Source organism: Hydra vulgaris, chromosome 11 (assembly GCF_038396675.1).
Source record: "Hydra vulgaris chromosome 11, alternate assembly HydraT2T_AEP".
In the NCBI taxonomy this organism is placed as follows: Eukaryota; Metazoa; Cnidaria; class Hydrozoa; order Anthoathecata; family Hydridae; genus Hydra; species Hydra vulgaris.
Window position 1 is genome coordinate 36,405,716 of NC_088930.1, and position 22,022 is coordinate 36,427,737.

Sequence of the window (22,022 nt, forward strand, 5' to 3'; positions counted from 1 at the left end):
TATATATATATATATGTATATATATATATATATATATATATATATATATATTTACATAATGTTTCGATTGAAAAAACTTTTCTACAATATAATCACAGTATAATCAGTTATAAACAAAGTTTTACGGATAGTTTTAAATCAAAAACCCAATAACTTTTTATTCATAAATCATACACAAAATTCTTTAGAATTTGCAAAATATTCTTTAAATTTTTATTACTTAAATTAATTAAACACATATTTTAAAAGCCAAAATAACAATATAAATATCAATTGTTGCTCCTGTTAATGAATATACGTTTATGAAAATACTTTGTAAAAGAAAAATTAATTTTTAAGGTGATATTTTTTAAACAAAATTGTTATTGCAAAAAAACTACAAGGATGTGGTTCGAGTCAAAACTCTAACATAAATGTAAAAATGTATGCACATAGCTATCATTATAATATGCATTGATCTATAATAGATGCATATAATAAAAAACCATAAAAAATAGATTTAACAAAAACAAAACAAAAAAAAGATTTCTATCATTTTTTTAAATGCACATTTAAAATTCTTTTTGAAATCAGACCTTTCAGTTTTTTTTTCGGTTTTTTTTCAAAAAGCTTACTTAAAAATGAGGTATGAAATATGCATAAGTTTAACTAGTTAACACCAAATTATTTCAAAACGTTATACTTCGGTTTTTCTTTGGCTTTTTTTAAAGATTTGATATGAAAAAGGTAAAAACTTATTTCTTTTATAGAAATTCTAGAACTAAATTTGTATAGTTATATACAAATTTTTTAATACAAGTTTATCTTCTAACTTAAAATAAAAATCTAACTTAAAAAAAGTACTTTGTGTTATTTTTTATTTAAAAGTTAAATATAGTACAAACTGTTTTTAAGATGCCTACAGATTTAATGCCCTGGTTATTTAGGCTTACTATCGAAACCAGGGGCGGATCGAGCATTTTTTATTGTTTGAGATCTATATATGTATATATATATATATATATATATATATATATATATATATATATATATATATATATATATATATATATATATATATATATATATATATATATATATACATACATACACACACATATATATATACATAATTTTAAATTTCACGCAACCTTTTAACGTTCAAAATTTATAACCTTGTAAAATTTGTAACACCATCTATTTGAGGGGAGTTATGTCTTTATATTGTCATAGTTTTTGAACGCTAAGATATTATTGTATAAAGTTTAAAATTGAATGATGAATATACTTGAATATAAGAATATTAAAGAATAGTGTTGTGATCCGCTTAAGTATATAACCCTTTTATATATTTGGTTCAATATATTATTTCAAGATCAATCAATAAAGTTATTTTTATACAACTTTTTAAAATAACGCAAATTCTAATCTCTTATAAAGTTTCTTAATTCCTATATTTATGCACGTTTTTATAATGCGTTCCACATAAACGCATTTACGTAATTTGTATTACATAATTACGTAGTTATCATTCTCAACAGTTCCCCTTGTTTGGGAAAAACCTTTCTTATCAGGTTAATAGATCTTGATACTTAATGAAAAATATTCACAGGTTAATGATTTCGCTTGGGAAACGATTTTCTTTCAGCTTTTGTTCTTTCGTTATCATTAACTTGTATTTCCTTTTGTATAAACTCATCAGGTTTTAAAATCTTTTTTATAAATTGTATGTTACGCGCCAACTCGTTTCCTTCTTCATCTACTACAATAACTAAATACAATTTTAAAGCCTCATTTTGAAATGGTGGACTGTTGTCACTTCTTATTTTGTTAGGATAACCAAATATGGCAAACAGTCTTTCTAGTTTATTTATAATACTTGGTGCTGTTGTGATTTTCATTAGTTCGACAAATGGGTATCTGGAATATATATCTTCTATAACAAATAAATACTCTCCTGATGGTGATGGTCCAAATAAATCCATCGCTAATTCATCCCAAACATGTTCTGGTAAAATCGACATTTTAATTGGTTCAGGATCTGGCATGCGTGAATTGGCTTGACATCCAAGACATTTTTTAATATGTGATTCAATATCACTATTCATAGTGATCCAATACACTTTTTGACGCAATAATCCTTTGCATTTTTCAACACTTAAATGTCCTTCATGTGCAATTTGTAAAGCTCTTTTTTGAAGAGACTTTGGTAAGACAATTCTTGTTTCTCTTAATATAATCCCCTCATGATCAGTTAACTCATTTTTAAATATACGATATGGTTCCAGTATTGGGTTGTCATGCCATTTACCAGACACTAATGCATTCTTTACTGCAACTAAACTGATGTCTCTTGCTGTCTCCATTTTTATATCTTCAAGTGATATTGATTTTGGTGCCATTTTTGTCACTAAAAAGTTTACATAAGCTGCCACTTCATTTTCATCTGACTCATTGGGTACCTTACTTGGGATACAGTTTTTGGATATAAAGTCTGCAATGTTCTCTTCTCCCTTTTTATACATTATATCAAAATCATATGCCTGCAATTTGATTTGCCATCTTGCAATGCGTGCATTTAATTTAGAACTGGATGAAAATATAAACTTGAGCGGTTTGTGGTCCACTACGACCTTAAAGTTTTTTCCATACAGATACAATTGTAACTTTTTAATTGCCCATACCAAAGCAAGAGCTTCCTTTTCTGTAATGCTATATTTTAACTCAGCTGCTGTCAGTGACTTACTTATATAGCAGATTGGTTTGATTCCAATACCCTCTTTTTGTAAAAGTATTCCTCCTATAGCATGATTAATTGCATCAGTAATTAACTGTACTTCTTTGTGCGGATCATAAAAGCCAAAACCGATTCACTTGATAATTTATGTTTAAGCATATTGAAAGCATCATTATGTTTTTTGACCCACTTAAATTTTGTATTTTTTTTTAATAGTTCACGTAATGCTGTTGTTTATTCACTAAAGCCTTTAATAAATCTTGACACCTATGTACATAAACCCAGGAAACTACGAAGTTCACTTAGAGTTGTTGGTGGTCTTGCATTCTTGATAGCCTCTAATTTGTTTGGATCAGGATTAATACCATTTTTGGATATTTCGATACCAAAAAATTTTATTTTCTCTTGAGCAAAAATACACTTTTTTTTATTTAGCTTTAAACCTAATGCACGTGTTTTGATAAACAATAGTTCTAACTTCCTTAATAAATCTTGTTTATTTGATGCAAATATTATAATATCATCACTAATAAATTTTACTCCATCTATTTTACCATAACTTTGTTTCATAGTTTTTTGAAAAATCTCGAATGAATTATTAATACCATATACTAATCTTTTGTGTCGATAAACTCCCTCATCTGTTTGAAAATTTGTGATCTTTCTGGACTCAACATCTCGCTCTAACTTAGTATAAGCTTCTTTAATGTCTAACTTAGCAAATATTTTTGAATCGTACATTTCATCTATTATGGAATCCAATGTAGGTATTGGGTTCCATAATAGATGAAATATCTTTCACGTTTAATTGCTTTGTTGATGGTTCTAGCATCAAGACATAATCGTACCGTTTTATTTGCTTTTGGTACAATTACAAAATTACTAATCCATTCTTGTGGTCCTTCAACCTTTTCAATAATGTCAGCTTCTTCAAGACGTCTTAGTTCTGCTCGAATATCTTTTCGAAGGTGATAAGGATAGCGACGTAAATTTGGTGCAATTGGTTGTATGTTTTCATCTACATGCAGTTTGCATTGAAAGTTTTTTAGCTTACCATGTCCTTTGAATATATCTTCATAATCTGCAATCAATTTTAATAAATCATTTTTGAATTTCAAAGTGACTTTACAATTTACATCAAAATAATGCAAACTATTATCTTTTTGATTTAGTGGAAATTTAGTTTAATCATCAATATTTTTACACACATTAAAGTGCTGCTTGGTTTCATTTGATTTAGCCACTGAATTTACACCATTATTTTTGTTGAGCACAAAGTTTCCATTTTCATCAATTTTTAAAATATTTAGCTCCTTTGCAGTTTCAATTCCCATGATGTTTCCAGCATTATTTTTGTTTACAACATAGATTTTGTTGGTAGTTATTTTGTTTTTTGTTTTAATTTCAGCCTTAAAACAACCTATCAACTTTAGAGGCGTTGAAGCATATGGAAATATTACTGTTGATGATTTTTTTAATAATAAATTTGGATTGTGGTTTTTAATCCTTTCAAAAGTATTTTTGTCAATCAAATTAACACTAGAACCTAAGTCAATAATCATTTTTATTATAACTTTTTCTACCAGTACATTTATTGATTTTGTTTTATAGGATTGCCCTCTTTGTTTTGAACTAAATGTTAGGGCAAGGGCTTCCTCTAATTCATTTTCTGAGCTGCTTTCACTTTTGTTTTTATTATTTATCTCTTTAACTTGCTGTATTGTCCTGTGAAGCGTTTTTGAAAAACTTCTGCAACAAATGGCTAGATGATTTTTCTTTTGACATTTATAGCATGTTTTTCCATTAGCTTTACACTCTTTTTGATGTCCAACAAAATATTTTTCCCCACATCGAAACAAGTCATTCTCTCTTTTACCTATACTTTCACTTTGATAACTTCCTGATTTTAAATCTGTTGCTTGTTTTTGTCTTCTGGAAATAGTTAATTTTTTTAAATGATCTACCACGTCAATCTCCTCGGTGCATTGATTTGATTTCTTATTTGACATTTCTTTTGCTTGTTGTTTTGATATTTCCATGTTGCGACCAATTTCAACACATTTATCAATGTTTATTTCTCTATCCTTGAGAAGTTTTTGCTTCAGTTTCACAGAATGACATTCTGATATAAATTGATCCTTTACTGCCTCAGCGATATCTGAAAACGCACAATAATCGGCTTGTTTCCGTAACCGAGTAACAAAACTCACAGTACTCTCCTCTTCATTTTGTTTTATGTTCTTAAAAATATATCGTTCATACGTGATGTTTTTTTTTGGTTTAAAATATTGATCGAGTTTTTCAAACATTGCATTGTAATGATCAGTACCTTTTCCTTTTAAAGTTTTGTATATTTCTTTTATATCTTTTCCAGCTAAGTGCAACAATAACGCCTTTTTTTGCGCCTCTTGCGTAACTCCTGTCGCCATTAAATATAGCTCAAAATCTTCTCTCCATATTTCCCACCGTTTATCTATATTTGTTGTATCATTTTCGTTTATAATAAATTGTTCTATACCTGGTAAATTTCTAATTGCTTTTGCCATGTTTTTATCTTCGTCGCCAATTGTTGTGATCCGCTTAAGTATATAACCCTTTTATATATTTGGTTCAATATATTATTTCAAGATCAATCAATAAAGATATTTTTATACAATTTTTTAAAATAACTCAAATTCTAATCTCTTACAAAGTTTCTTAATTCCTATATTTATGCACGTTTTTATAATGCGTTCCACATGAACGCATTTACGTAATTTGTATTACATAATTACGTAGTTATCATTCTCAACAAATAGTACATTGAAAGTTTTATTAACTTACTGCTCTCACGCTTGGGGCAGTTGCTGCAAAAGTTTAGGGCTTTTTATCTTCCCAATTACCGTAGTTTTTTTGCAAAACGTCCTTATTTAACATAAGTGTAAACGTATAAGCTTTCTTTTCTGGAAGCTCAAGCTTCGAAGAATGCTGAATCCGTCCCTTAAGACATTTATAAAATTGATATGTAGATCTGTAAAAGAAATGGTTTGACACCGAAATTATGATAAGCAAGTAAAATTTTGTAATATGTTTAGAAAACTATGCTGTTCCTTTATGCTATTCAATATATTTTTAAAAATCGTTTAAGTAAATATTTTTAATGTCTGTCTTATACAGCAGTGACACCATGAAACATCTATACAAATAATATGAATAACTTTAGGTTGACGCAAATAGTATAGAAAACCTTCAACGACTAGTAATTCTCTGCTTTTACATATTATATATGCTGCTCAAAATCGAAGATTTTTATCTATACTATATAAAAGTACATTTATTTATTTTAGTTGATGAGCGTTTAATATTATCAATTCAAAAATATTTATAAGAAAAAGTAATAATTATTTTTGAATTTGTGTTTAAAGAAAATAAATTAAAAAAATAAAAAAAGTTTTACGCGCGCGCGTTTATCTAACACGAAAAAAATGAATTTTTTCTAAACAAATTTATCTATATATAAAATTTGTTTAGAAAAATTAAGATAAAACACCAAACAGTAAAAAACTTTTTTTCCTTTTTTTTTTAAGGCGATATAAATTTTATTAATTCAAAAAAAGAGTTTAATTGAAACTTTAAAATTTAAATGTAAAACTTGTAAATTTTAAAAAGATGCTCTATTAACATTTAAAAAAAGTAAATTATTAATAAAAAGATATTTTAATGTACTTCAAAAACACCTTTTAGTTCAAGTGGTTACTACTACAGTTTTCATACAACTTAATTTGTATTAAACAAATTGCTTTAAATATATTCAAAACTGCGCGTCATTTTATCATATCGTGTTAAATTTTTTATTTATTTTTTGCCATATTATAAAAATGATTTTAGGCATGGGAAAAACTGGACATGCAGTAATGTTATTTAACGAATAAATCAATATCTAATATAGCAATAGTAATAAAGTTCTTACGACAAAGGACTTTTTAAAATATGACGTAATCAACATTTAACTTAACATATGCAAAATCTGGATTTATCGCAGTGATATTTTTTAGTCTCCCTGTTGCATGTGTGCTAAAAGGAGCTGCTAAATAATCATTGATTTTTTTTTGTTGTTGTTGTTGAGCAGAAATAGATTTGTGGCCTTAATGAAACTATTTTTTTTTGGGGGGGGGGGGGGAAGGGGCATATTTTCTAAGCTATGGGTAATTCATGCATGTGTGAACCTTGACTAACTCAATAAATTTGCATTTTCAATCAAGTATTTAGTTATGATAATATGACGTAATATAACATTTTTGGTATCCGCAAGGATATCAACTGCTAAAACATTTTTCAACAAATTTTAAGTCGTTTAAACTATCTGATATAACTTATATGATTAAAGGAGTGTTTGTCAGATATATTATATTTTATTGTGTTTTATCATATATAATCTATTTGAAAAAACATGGTAAGGAAAGCTTTCAATCTTCTACTATAGGTTGTGGGCATCCTAATAACCTCCTTTTTGTTGTGTTGGTGTCCAACTCGCACAAGGATGATTGAAAAAATAAAAACTTATTCAATTAAAATAGTGTTTTAGAATAAACTTGTAATTTTTTTTCAAGCGTTAATTTTTTTTCAAAAGATGTTTGTCGGCTATCAGCTGTCCCGGAATCTTACGATTGATTTTTACTACCTTCCTGACTAGCTAGAGCTCTGAAACATCCAACATTGCTGTAAATTTAATAAAGTTACATCTTAAAATTGTTTTCAGAGTTGACTGGATAACTCCACTTTTTTGAATGTCTTTGTTTTTTATTTAATTTTACTTTATCTTTTAGACTTTAATATGAATTTCCTTTATTTTGACAGCATTGGTGTAGTCCCAATGAGCAAGCATGTTAAACTTGTTTCCTGGGAAAGGGGGGTCGTACCCTTCTTTTGTTTCTCTAATATATATATATTTTTTTAATGTTTGGGTTTATAAATTTTTAGAAAGAAAATTTTTTTGCAAAAAGCTTTACAAAGGCATTTTTTTGATTTTTATATGTTTTAGTATTAATTTTTTTTTCTGGAGGAAATAGGTTAGTGCCCCTGATAAAATTTACTATAAAGGAGCTGGGTATATTTGTAGCTATGCTACTGCATGTTGCTTCTCTTGATCAGCGTGGTAGATATCAGGGCCGTCCTGTAGAGGTCTCTCATTGAGAAGGGGGGGGAGGTTCTATGTATTTTTTGCCAATTAGAGACAAATACACACACAAACAAACGGATCCTGGATACTTGACATTTGCCAACTATGCTTCAAAACCTGCCAACTTAAATGCTAAATGTACAAATATGCTAAATCAAATGCATATTTAACAGCTTAGGTAAGAGGATCGGGAAAGCCTTTTACCCTTCGTTTGGGACAGTTCTGGTCAGCCCTGGACGACCCTGATCGTAACAACCACTCTAACAGAAATAATTTTTTTTTTGTTTTTTTAATAATAGCTATTCATAAAACTATTTCTGGAATGAACTAATTTCAATTAGTTTATTCCAAACAACTATTATTCCTTTATTATTCTATTATCTAACAATTATTCTAGTTAGTCATATCAAGAAAAACTTTCATTTTAGTTAGATTGGTTTTTAACAACAACCACGCTGAATAAAAGAAGCCAAAATATAAAACTTAGAATAAAATTGCAAAATGCAGAGTCATTTCCAAAGAAAGAACAATAAACCAGACAGTCTTTTAAAAAAAACTTATAAATAACTGATATAAGATATAAACATCAAGATAAATAAGAAAAAAAAAATAGTTAAAAAAGTAAAACTAAAAATAAATAACTTAAAAAAAAAATTATACCTTTTTATAACAATATAACAACCGCTTATTTTAATTTATTTAATATATCGAATTAAGTTGGATGGTTCAAAAAAGCACACTTTTAAGTTTAAACTTATAAATGAAAAGTGAAGAAAAGTGTCTTGATGTTATTTTATCATACAGATGAAATAACTTCAAAATCACAATATTTAATCACATATTTAAAATCAGGCCCGTAGCAAGCTTTTTTTCTTTTCTTTAAAATTTAACTTTATGTAACAACATGGAGCAAGCTCCAAACATTTATATATTCATGTTTATGTAAAGCTTTTCAAAAGTATGACAATAATCGGAGTCTGTTAACAATAAACCCCTAAAATGTTAACTTCCCTTTCATGCCATTAGTGTGAGAGCGATGAGTTTATAACATTTATATATACATTTTTTTAACATTTTAAACTAAATTTCAGTTCATTAACAAGTCTCTAATGTCATATAATTGTCTCTTAGTGTTCAAAAACTATGACCATATAAATTTTAAGCAACCTCCCCAATTATTTATGGGATTTAAAATATTATCTTTAATTAAGTTATAAGTTCGTCTGACATTAAAATTTTGTTTCTCATTCAAAAGTTTGGAGCAAAAGTTAATTCAACTCTTTTTTCGTAAATAAGTAATCAAATGACGCGGACTTGAAATTTGTTGCAGAAAAACGAAGAAAATTAAGTTTTTTTAAGTGACTTTAGTTTATAAAATCTTTTGTATTTTTCAAGCAATATTATAATATTGTTCAAGTTACTCTTGTTTTTATTATTATTAATTTGATAATCATCAAATTCATTTTTTTTTTCAAATTTAATTTCGTCATTGATTTTTTTATTAATTAATTATTTTTTATTTTTTTTTATTACATAAAAACATCCTTTAATGCAGTGGTTGATTTTTAATTTTTATAGTTTTTTATTTTCCTAAATTTGCCGTTATAAATTATTACTTTTCTATTGTAAAATATACGAATGAAGAGGAAGACAAAAATAAAATTATTGCCAAATATCCGCACACAATAAAGTCATTAAAAACATATCATTAAAAATTAATGATTAAGTGTTTTTCTGAAGTTTGAGTTTAATAAGTTTATTTTAGTTGACAATTATTCGTCGCGTGAGAATGTTGTGTGAACTTTGTGTGTTGTGAGAACTTAACTTTCGATATTTAATTTTAAAATGTTTTAATGCTATTAATCTTTTAAGTTATAAATTAGAAGTCGTTTATGTTATTATGGTTTCATTATTAAAAATATATTATTATTCATAATATTTTTAAAGTTGTTTGTTTTTATTATTAATTATTAATTAAAACTTTAATTGTTAGATTCTTTTAACATAAAAAAATGCAGATAGAACCCTATAATTCTCATGCGACGAATTATAGTTTTGTATTTTTTGGGAATAAATCTAAAAAACTAATATATATGTAGCTGAAATACCAAATTCACCTGTTAGTAGGTTGTATTTAAAAAAAAAATCTTTTTCTAAAATGATATACTAATACAGAAGAAATATTGCATAAATAACAGAAATTTTAAGTAATTTTATTTTTTTAACTTATAAATAAAAATAATATTATCCATGAAATTATAAATAAAACACAATACAAGATTTCATTTTAAAATGATTTAAGTACAAGTTTTGAGTGGTATTAAACCATGTTAAAAGTAATGTAAAAATTGTTTCATAAAGTTTCATAATTTAAAAATGGGAGGATTTTTTTTATCACCAAACCGATTAAAATTACTTAATCAATAACATCTTGAACTAATAGTATTATTAACAGTTATGTACAAATGAGGTCTTTTAATGCGTTTAAACCATATTAAACTCATTTAAAGACTTTATAATAATATATTGATGTTTATTTGCGTAAATTGAAATCCAATTATTTTGGTTAATAAGTGCGAAACTTAAGTTAGGCACTTCAGTCACGTGACAAATTCCGTAGACAAAATTTGCGGTTTTTTATATATAAAGAAGACTTTTTTAGATTAAATTTAGACCAATTTTTTTAATCTACTATGCCATAGTAAAACGTTTGACGAAAAGTAAAATGAATAATCTTTCATAAAATATCTGCTAGAATTTTCAATATCAGTTTATCTGGCTGTAGGAGCGGTTTTAATTAAGTTTTTGTAATTATTTTAGCTTAAAGTTATTTTATTTGCGTTCTAGCATCCTTTAAAATAATATATAACTGTTTTTCTTTGTTTCTATTTTTTTTTTTCTTTGGTTTTGTGATGAATAAGTTGGTCTAAAATAACTTTAAAAAATTTTTTGCTAATATTCGGGTAATCAGCTTAACTTTTAAATTTAAGTTAAAACCTGCTTAATCCTATCCTCTTCTTCCTTTTAGTCCGTCTTAATATTGTTTCAAAAATTATTTCGGTAAATAATTTGCAAAAAAAAAAAAATAATTTGATTGTATAATACAGTATTTGTATAAAATTAGCCTTATCATAATGAAAATTAAAGAATTCTATGATTGGTATCTGTGCTTGAGTGATAAATCTTTGAAAATGGGGTACTCGAATTTTAGAAGCCGTTTTTCCAATTTTGTTTCAGTAACCGAAAATAATTTGAGCTTGTACAACAAAATTAAAATTGTTGTAAATAAATTTAAATCGTTAAAAAAAAACAATAAAAGAAGAGATTATATAAGCTGATGCTCTTCAAACCGCCTATTTCGGAAACTAGTTGTGAATTATGCATATCAAATGAAAAAAATAAAACGAAGGGTAAAAAAAAAAAATTGAACCAACAAACCTCGAAAAACTGTTTTAAAAAATTAAAACTTGCTTCATCTGGTTGTATAAATAAGTTCAAATCTGCTAATGTTCGTATTAGTAATATAAAAAAATTTATCTAACAACCCTAGAAGGACATATAAACTATTATATGCAAGTAATAAAGCAAAGATTCATCGATTAAAAAAGAAACAAAATAAGGAAATAAAAGAATTAAAAGACTTTTATAATAAAGTCATTAAAAATCTTAATAAAAGAGTTAAACTTTTGTTAGTCAAGCTTGAAAAAAGTGACAATAAAGTTGCACTCCTTCATGAGAAAAAAGAATTACATGCAAAAAATTGTATTATGTAAACAAGAAGTTTAGCATGGTAGTAAATAAACATGAAAATTTGTCTTCTAACAGTTTAAATAATCCTGAAAAGGATACCGACTCTCCTAACACTAGAGTATTAACCAAAGAAAATAAAGGTTTTAATTTAAGTTGTCTTCTCCATGATCGCAGAATAATAACATTTCAAAACGGAAGGTATTCTAATGATATCAGAGAAGTTATTATGGAGTTAGTTTTTTTGAATGAACAAAGTTAATGAAGTTATCACAATTGTTTTAAAAAAAAACTAGCTAAGATAGATATAGAGAAGCTTCCCTCAATTGGTACCAAATCTCGATTTATGATTGAGGCTAGAAATTAATTCGGGCAATTGTCTTCACAGTGACGGTACCACTAAACATCATAGACACTTTCAAAATTTCCAAGTTACTACCACAAATGGAAGTACTTTATCTTTTGGATTATGTGAATGGCTGGCAGTGATGCAGATTGTACTATTAATGCGTTAACCAAAACATTAGATGATATACTTGACATTTTACGTAGCAACAAGGAAAACGATTTTTCTAACCTTGTATGTTCTTTTAAAACTACCATGTCAGATGTTGGGCCAGTTAATCCACTGTTTAATTTAAAACTTAAAGATATGATGAAAAAGTTACTGCCTAAAGTTATAAAGAACTGGGAAGGTTTAAAAAAAGGCAAGCAAACAGATTTCATTAAAATGTCTAATTTTTTTTGTAAATTGCATTTATTATCTAACTTTGCAACAGAAACTGATAAAACAATTAACTCATTCGAAAAGTTAGTTTTAAGTAGTAATTATGAAAATATTTTTGCATTCAATACTGCTAAATCAGGTGCCACTAGATTAATATTTTTCATGTAAGGGGAAGTGATGAAGCTGGAGTTGCTGGGTGTTTTAATGCATTTCTTACTGGTTAAGGACAAAGTAAGCGTATGCTTGCCCTCTTTGTTGGTAACAGATATAATATTATATCATAATGGTGCAGCTTTGTATTTTCATTCAAAAGATATTTTAGAGTTTCTTCAAAATTGGCCAAATCAAAATAATCTCTTACTTGCAGTAAAAGAAGATATTAGCACCAAATTATAGTTAGCAGAAGTGCGGGCTCTTGGAATAGTTGATAAAATAGTTACAGGTCCACTTTGGCGGATAATTGAATCACAAAAGAGTATTCTTGATATGAATCCATTTTTGTTAACCCTAAAAATGAAACTTTCAGATTTGTGTAAAAATGCATCATCGATTATGATCTCGAAAACACCTATATTCAGTCCAAGTGATGTTAATATTCATAAAGATATTTTGTATGATAACTTATTTGAAGAGACTAATGACACTGGTTGTAATGTTTTAATACAGCAGACATTAGAAGTAATTTGTCATTCTTTGTTAGTTGTTCTGAAAAGACAATCTGCTGATCAACTTCCTGGAGGTAAATATTGGCATCTTTCTTAGAATATAAGTAAGGCTGCAGAGAATGTTCCAACAACAAACAAAGCGTCAGAAAGTGACTTTGCGGTATTAGATCTTTTAATTCGTACAAAGCCAAATGCCAAATTACAAACTATGCAAGCTTATACTATGTGGTATAAAAACAAAACACTAGACTGGTTGGATAAAAAGACTTTAGATGAGCGTGACTCATTGCTAAAAAAAACTTCAACAAACTTTAATAAAATGAAAGATAAATACAAACAACGTCATTTAGAATTAAAGTTTGAAATGAGCCCAGTAAACACACAAACGTCTACTAAACGTCAAAACAACGTTTCAACAAAACGTTCAGATTTGGTCAATTATCCGTTTAGAATGAAATCCAGATTAACGTTAAGAACAAACGTCCATAAAACGTCTATATTCAAACGTATTTTAGACGTCTATTATAGGATTATTATACGTATATAAAGCGTATAGATTTTGTTTAATTTGCGTTTAAATCTAGTCTAATTAAGGTATATAAAGCGTTTAGATTTAGTCTAAGTAAACGTACATTAAACTTATCTATTAGTTTCTTAAATTTTGTTAACGTTAATTTAATTTATTTAAGTTTTAAAACTAATATAAGTTAAAGTTGCGTTATAACTTTTTAACTTTATTTAAGTAAAAGAGCTATATTAGGTCGTGAAGTTTATAAATAGGATATAGTTATAAAAGTTATGAAATTTCTAAATAAGATATAGTTTAAAAGACCTGGTCTTATTTTTTATATTTTTTATAACTATTATAATATGTTTATAAACTTTTATACTATACTACGTATACTTTTATACGTTATACTTTTATTTTATAAAACTATTTATAAAGTTATAAACATATATAAAACATTTTCATATAGTGGGGATTTAGAGAAAAAATGTTTGTGCACTATACTTGTTTATGTTTAGATAATTTAAAAAAATTAAATGACCAAGCTTTTGGTAGTGGAAATATTATTTTCGTAACGTCGCGCCATGTTATATGCAGTGGATTTTACCAGCTCTGTTCAACCAATTTTCTTTAGCAAATGTAACTAAATTAAGCTAAAATGCATCTAAAATAAAAAATAAATAATTTACTTATTAAACCTCTTGATTAATGCAAAGATGAATACCTACTGTTACACAATCATACTAGCGCTAACGAAATGAATTTAAACTGCTTATAAAACTTACGAAAAAAGTGCTTGCAGCAGGACTTTCATAACGACAGACCAGAACTCATATTTTTAACTATGACAATGTTGCAATCAATAATTTCTAAAACAACTGAGTCCATTAGTTTGTTGGCATTTAGGAAGGTAGATTGTCGTGATAAGAGGTTTTTAACTTCAATGAATTAAAATGGCGCTACCAACACTCGTTTATTATTTGTTAACCCGTCGTTTTGCTTTCAGTTGTTGTAAGGAAGTGAATCTTGAAAACGCATCTAAATTAGTTATTTAGCCAATAAAAAGTAATTTTTTTTATTTCGTTTTAATTATGCCTATTTAAACCGCGTGACTTAAGCTGTTATGTGAGTCTTCTGACCAATGGCTATATTACTATATTATAATATAATAAATGTTTCTTAAACGTCGATCTAACGTTTAGAATAACAACTTATATTAGTCAATATTGTAAACGTGTGATTGACGTTTAATAAACGGTTAAATTAAAAGATTTAAAGCGTAGATTTTAAATCTATGAATGTTTACGTTTAATTAAGGTCGATTAAAGGTTTACAATATTGACTAATGTAAGTCGATATTTTAAACGTTAGATCGACGTTTAGTAAATGTATATACAAAAGGTTTGAATTATATATTTCAAAATAAGCGTCGAGTTTTAGTCAATAATAGGTCGCTAAACGTTTTAACAATTTTTCGACCAATTTTGACTAAATATTGACCAATTCTGAACCAATCTATATTTACTGGGAGTGAATGGTTGTCTGAAAAGCATAAAGCTAAAAAAACAGCTGAAGATAAAGCCTTCTTAAAAAATGCTAAATCAGTTAATGAGTTGTTAAAATTGAGGAAGAAGGTGTGGTTGACCTTAAAAGAAGCAGATGATGAATATGTTTTGTTAGATGACACATTTAAAAGCAAAAAAATATTAAGAGCAGTTGGATTTATATAGGTATGTTATGGAAGTTAAATGTGAACCTAAATATTTTAACAAAACTAAAATGCATGTTAGTACAAAAATAGACTTAACAAACTATGAGTTGTTCAGTAATTTACAATCAGTTATTAGAACAAAGACTTTTCGTGAGCCCAATGAGAGAAGATTCTTATTGAAAGAAAAGAACGAGGTATTTTGACTGCAAAACAGAAAAAAGAGTTAAGTGAAAAATTAAAGAATGCAAGACTGTCTCAATTAGTAAATCAACAAAAAACAAACATCTTTGCTGTCATTCTAAATGATGTTAATTATCTTGTTGGGAAAGTTATTCAACATAAAATAATGAAAATCGACACTAAAAAATACTTTTGGAGTACAGGTGAAGTTCTTCGAGTAAACAAGTCAACTCCTAACTTAAAAAAAACTTTGTTTGATGTGGTCTATGAGACTGAGGAAAATCAAGTATGGACTTTTCCATTACTTGTTGACCTTTAAAAAGAAAGCTAATAGTTTTGTAAAAAGCCTACTTTACAATTTATTTGAAATAATTACTAGTTATATATATTATTAGTAATATTTTATTAGAAATATATTACATATATTATAAATTATATAATATTATTATAAATTAGTCGTATATATTAATCTATAATATTTAAATCTATAACGTTTATAGTTGTTATAACGTATCGTATATAGTTATTATATATCATTAGTAATATTATATTTTAAATGCATAATAAATTACATAATATTATTATAAATTAGTAGTATATATTAATCTATAATATTTATATCTATATTGTTTATAGTTATTATAACGTAGCATATATAATTATTATATATATTATTAATATTATTATAGTAGAAATATATTATAAATTATAACATATTATTATAAATCAGTCGTATATATTAATTTATATTATTTATATCTATATCGTTGATAGTTATTATAACGTATCGTATATAGTTATTATATATCATTAGTATATTATATTATAAATATATTATAAGTTATATAATATTATTATAAATTAGTCGAATATATTATTCTGTATTATTTATATTGTTTAAATATATATATGTATATATATATATATACATATATTTATATATACATATATATAAATATATATATATACATATATATATATATATATATATATATATTATATATACATTTATATACATATATATGTATATATAAATATATATTTATATATATACATACATATGTATATATATATATATATATATTATATATATATATATATATATATATATATATACATATACATACATATATATATATATATATATATATATATATATATATATATATATATATATATATATATATATATATTTATATAAATATATATATATATATAAATATATCTATATATATATATATATATATATATATATATATATATATATATATATATATATATATATATATATATATATATATATATATATATATATATTTATATATATATCATATATGTATAGATATATATCGTTTATATTGATCTATAATATTTATAATATCGTATCTATAATATTTACAAAAATTCAAAGTGGGGCAACCTTGTGTTTTATTTTTTCACAATGTTGTAAAAGAGTTATGACTATGTTCATGTGTCTATGACTATATTAATGTATATATATTTTTCTGCTGTCTATACTTTTTCTGTATATATATTTTTTCTAAAGATTAGTTGTGAACTGAAAGTTGTTTTATTTGTATACTGTTTAATGATAACAGATTATTGCATAAAGTCGTTGCGTAAAATTTTTACGCAGTTATGATGGTAAAAAAAAATGTTAAAAAAAAACTAAAGCAAAAAAACGCATTTTTTTGTCTAAAAAAATGTCAAATTAGGTAGTATAAAAATGCAAATTTCTTGACAACCAGAAGTGCTACAAACTTCGTTAAACCCATTTTATAACAAGATAAACATTTTGAATGCAATAAAATTAAAATTTACATTTTACATTAAGTTTACATTAAGATTAAGTCAAAGATTACTAATAAAATAAATAAACTCATAAACAAATATTTTGGATCACTGTTTTCTCTTGTTTATGCATTATCAAAAATCTTCCTTGAATACCGTCTACCGCTTGTTCATCATGCATCTATTTGTGCAGCATCGTCTTCTTCATTAGCATCCTGATCATTTGATTTCATAACATGATTTGTAACCGCAAAAAACTAGGGTAAAATAGTTAGCATTTGAAATGTACATTCATAATTCAAAATTGGAATTACACAGAGCTTTACATATAGAGGACTTTCTGAATGGAAGATTTTGAAATATCCTGTACCATCAATGTTTATTTGTGACATTTAAAAATTAGTAACGTCGCGATATAACATATGCAGTGGTTTTTACCAGCTATGCTCCACCAATATTCTTCATCAAATGTAATTAAATAAAGCTAAAATGCATCTAAAATAAAAAAAATATATTTGGTTACTAAACCTCTTGATTATTGCAAAGATGAATACCTACTGTTACACAATCATACTAGCGTTTACAAAATGAGTTTAAACTGTTTATATAACTTACGAAAAAACTTCTTGCAACAGGACTTTCATAAAGAGAGATCAGCAAATCATAATTTTATTTGTGTTAATATTGCCATCGATAATTTCTAAAACATCGGAGTCCATTGATTTGTTGGCATTTAGGAAGGTAGATTGTCGCAATAAGAGCTTGAAGTAATTTCCCATGAAGTAAAATGGCGCACCCGACACTCGTTTATTATTTTTTTATTTGACGTTTTGTTTTTTATTAGAAGTTTTTATGAGGAAGTGAATCTTGAAAACGCATTTTTCCTCAATCTAATTTATTTATTTAGAGAATAAAAAATAATTTTTTAATCACTTTCAATTTTTTTATTTTGTTTTAATTATGCCTATTTAAACCGCATGACCTAAGCTGTTGTGTGAGTCTTCTGACCATTGACTATATTACTGTATTATAATATATTATCCTGTTATTCCATTTCATAAAAATCACTCAAAACTTGAATATAATAACTACAGATCAACTTCATTATTATCAAATGTCAGCAAACTTTAAGAAAAACTTATGTATTCTCGTATATACATATAATTTCGTTTTAATTACTCCACTTCTCATGCTCATATTAGCATTACTGAAATGATTTGTGGTGCAATTGACAGTGGTTCCTTTACTTGTGGTGCATTTACAGATCTTCAGAAAGCTTTTGATACGGTTGATCACAACATTCTAATAAAAAAGTTAAACTACTACGGAATACGTGGTATTGCTAATCATTAGTTTTCTTCGTATATTAGGGATCGCACTAAGTTTGTTTCAATTAATGGATTTGAATCCACACATAAAGTTATTAAATATGGTGTTCCACAAGGTTCCGTTTTTGGACCGTTATTGTTTTTATTATATATAAATGATTTGTCTTGTTCATTAAAAAATTTTAAGGTACACCATTATGCTGATGATACCAATCTTTTATTCATCACTTATGTAACTGGTTAAATAATAATCACATTTCATTATGTGTGAATAAAAATTTATGCATTATTTTTCATTCCCCTTAAAAAACTATTGATAATATTAAAATTAAAATTAACGGAAAAAAACTTTTTTGGTCAAAATGTATAAAATACCTTGGAGAGATCTTGATGAAAACCTATCGTGGTATAATCAACTGTATCATCTTAAAAAATTACTTACACGAGCTAACAGTACGCTTTCTCTAATTTGTTACTATGTTTCGGTCTAAACTCTTCGAATGATTTATTCTTCTTTATTCTCTTCTCACCTTTGCTATTACTGTATTGTTTGGGGTCAAAAAAGTAACTTTTTAATTAATAGCATTGCTAGTTTACAACGCGCATCTATTAGAATAATGACGTTTTCACCAATGAGATCTAATATCAAAAAAAAATTTCTGAACTTAAAATCCTTAAACTCCATGATCTTGTAAAGTTTTACAACTGTCTTTTTGTGTTTGACATTATTCAGAATAAACTATCAAACTATTTTTTAATATTTTTTATTAAAACAAATGAAATTCACAATCGTTACACCAGGAATACAAAAAATAGTAAGCTATACTCTTTTTTTTTCAACACAATTAAATATGGTAAATTGTCCATAAAATAACAATGTATTTCCCAATGGAACCAGTGTATTCCTGCATTAAAAAAAAGTCTAAAAAAAAATATCCACTTAATACGGATTATTTACTGCTAAACATAATTTAATTTAAAAATATGTTGTTGGAGTGTATTTCTTTATAATTTCCCTCTGTACTGAAGATGTCTTTGGTATATAAATTATTTAACAAACGAGTGGTTTGATTTTCGCTTTCTTTATTATTTAACTGTATTTTATTTATTATTGTGTTATTATTGCTACAATTTAATTATTATTATATTTAATTATTATCTATGATATGTACATACAAACTATATTGTATTATAATTATTCTTAATATTATTGATACTTTATTATTGTTGTTACTATTTTGTATTATTACTGTAATTATTACATATATCATTATTATTTGTTTGACAATCTTTTTGTTTTTTTCTCTCTTATTTATTTTTTTAATGTTTTTTAATCGACGTCAATAAAAGGTTTACAATCAAAAGTCGATACTCTAAACGTTAGATCGACGTTTAGTAAACGTATAAATAAAAAAGTTTGAAATAAACATTTCAAATCAAGCGTCAATTTTTAGTGAACAATAGTTCGCAACGTTTTATCCATTTTTTGACCAATTTCAACTAAATATTGACCAATTCTGAACCAATCTGTGTTTACTGGGTAGTGCATTACGTATAATGAAAGCAGAATATGGAGGTCTGCCTAGAGGATAAAAGTATCTTATTTTATTTAAATTTGTCAAAATTTAATTCAAACCATTAAGTTTTTCTTCGTGTGTAGGCAGGAAACTTTTTTAGCATACTACAGTTTGTTAATTTGCAATTCTAAACACTGTAAAACCATTTAGGTAAAAAAACATGATAACCTTTATAAGACAATGAAAGGATCTTTATTAATATTTATTGACTCAAACACAGCTGGTATATCTGATATTTCATCAAAACAGAGTTTATAGTAAACAACACTATCATTAAGCCTCTAAAATATAAATCATGGTAAGCAATGCTGTTCTGATAAAGAATCAAGATTATTTATATCAACATTTTGAAAACTACTGAGCTTATGTCTTCCTGAATATCTTAAAGTTGATTGTTTTCTAGGCAATTTTGGCATCCTAAAAGTTGATGAACGAGTTATTTTATCTGTGTGAATAGTTGGAACGAGTTAACGATCCCATTTCATGGTGCATCTTTTTCCATATTTTAATAAAATTATCCTTGAAATGATTAATACATATAGCTTAGTATTTGGTGGGAATCCACACTTTTCTTTAGAGAAAAAATATCCATTGTTCTTGCAAATTACTTTCGTCAGGAAAATGAAATGCAGACTTTTTTGGTCCAGCAGAGTAACCAGTTTTATAGTCTTTGGCGACACATTTATCAATCGTTTTTATTTCCTAAATAACTTACAAAAAATTATAATAATATGAGATCTCTTGTGTCCACTTGAAAAACATGAATAAAAAAAGCAGTTCGACTATATACACTGAATAAAGACGGTCTCTGTGTCCGACCACATACACTAAACAGACTGCCTTTGTATCCATATCATTATTCCACTTTCTGATGGATTATAATCCGAGTAAAAAAAATTTAGTTCCAACTTCTTCCCAGCCAGCACATTAAGTTGTAGATGCGCATTTAAAACTTGTTTGAATACGTATCATTCTGGTAACTATGTTAGTCATTTTATCGCGTCAAACATGCATTAGAAACACGCTCTAGATGCGCTTAAAAACGAGTATGAAAAGCGAGTCCTTTACAAGAGTTATCAAACTCGCATTTGAAACTCTTATAAGTACGCATGTAACGCAATAATTAGATATAATTCAACACGATTTTTTTGTGGTTTTAAATGTGCATTTAAATCTTTTCAGAATACGTAATATTCACGAAAGTATGTCAACGATTTTCCCCACTAGAACACGTACCTGAAATACGTTTTAGATTCGTAGATTATTAGACACATAACACGCGTCTAAAAGGTGTTTTCATTACATGTTTAAACGAACGTGCACACGCATTAGGTCTCAAAGAAAGAACAAAAAACTATTACTTTAAAATTTATTAAATTAACTTGTACAGCTGGTCAATTGCACATCTACAGCGGTGGCCGAAAATTAAAGACCACTCATTTTTTAGTTGGTTTTTTAATCTTTAAATTAAAGAAGATTCTAATTAAAATATTAAACTTTTTTTTTTAATATCTTGTTAATTAAAACATACGGATTAAAGTGAAATAATTTTTAATCTAATTCTAATTTAATAGCGTTTAACTTATTAAAAAACTGATGAGTACTTATAAATCTTCTTTAAATAAATTGGACAAAATTTAACGACCACTTTCAAATCTTTAATTTGCACTTGTTAAAAATAATAATCCATTATTTTTTTTAACCGTCTTAATTGCTTATTACGTTGACTATAAAATAAAATGTCGAAACCTGAGTTTCGATATCAAATAAACATTTATTTTTTGAATTGCAATAAGGATATAAAAATATTGCAAAAATGCGTGCAAAGATCGAAGAAAATGACAGATACGCGGCTCTTGTATTAAAAGAAGAAGGCTATAGCATCAGACAAATAGCAGAAAAACTCGGAAGGTC

The 22,022-nt window shown here is 26.3% G+C and overlaps 2 protein-coding genes across 2 annotated transcripts in view; one reads left to right on the forward strand and one right to left on the reverse strand.

The window, feature by feature from the left end:
* The first annotated feature begins 605 nt into the window (after nucleotides 1–605).
* Nucleotides 606–22,022, forward strand: part of LOC136087618 (uncharacterized) — a 110,334-nt gene continuing 88,917 nt past the window's right edge. Inside the window, exon 1 of the mRNA XM_065810932.1 lies at nucleotides 606–726. The gene's annotated coding sequence lies outside the window, so the exon portion shown is untranslated. The remainder of the gene's footprint in view (nucleotides 727–22,022) is intronic.
* LOC136087004 (uncharacterized) lies at nucleotides 3,466–5,262 on the reverse strand. Its single transcript, XM_065809508.1, has 2 exons — nucleotides 3,921–5,262; nucleotides 3,466–3,797 (listed from the first exon to the last, which is right to left on the reverse strand). Exons 1-2 carry the CDS (start codon nucleotides 5,260–5,262, stop codon nucleotides 3,466–3,468), a joined length of 1,674 nt encoding a protein of 557 aa, XP_065665580.1.

What these genes read in the sequence shown, in the direction of transcription:
- LOC136087004 (XM_065809508.1), bottom strand. Translation starts at nt 5,262, where the DNA reads ATGGCAAAAGCAATTAGAAATTTACCAGGTATAGAACAATTTATTATA. An exon ending in CAAGCAGCACTTTAATGTGT is followed by an intron (nt 3,798 to 3,920) that starts GTAAAAATATTG and finishes AATTGATTGCAG; the next exon opens with ATTATGAAGATATATTCAAA.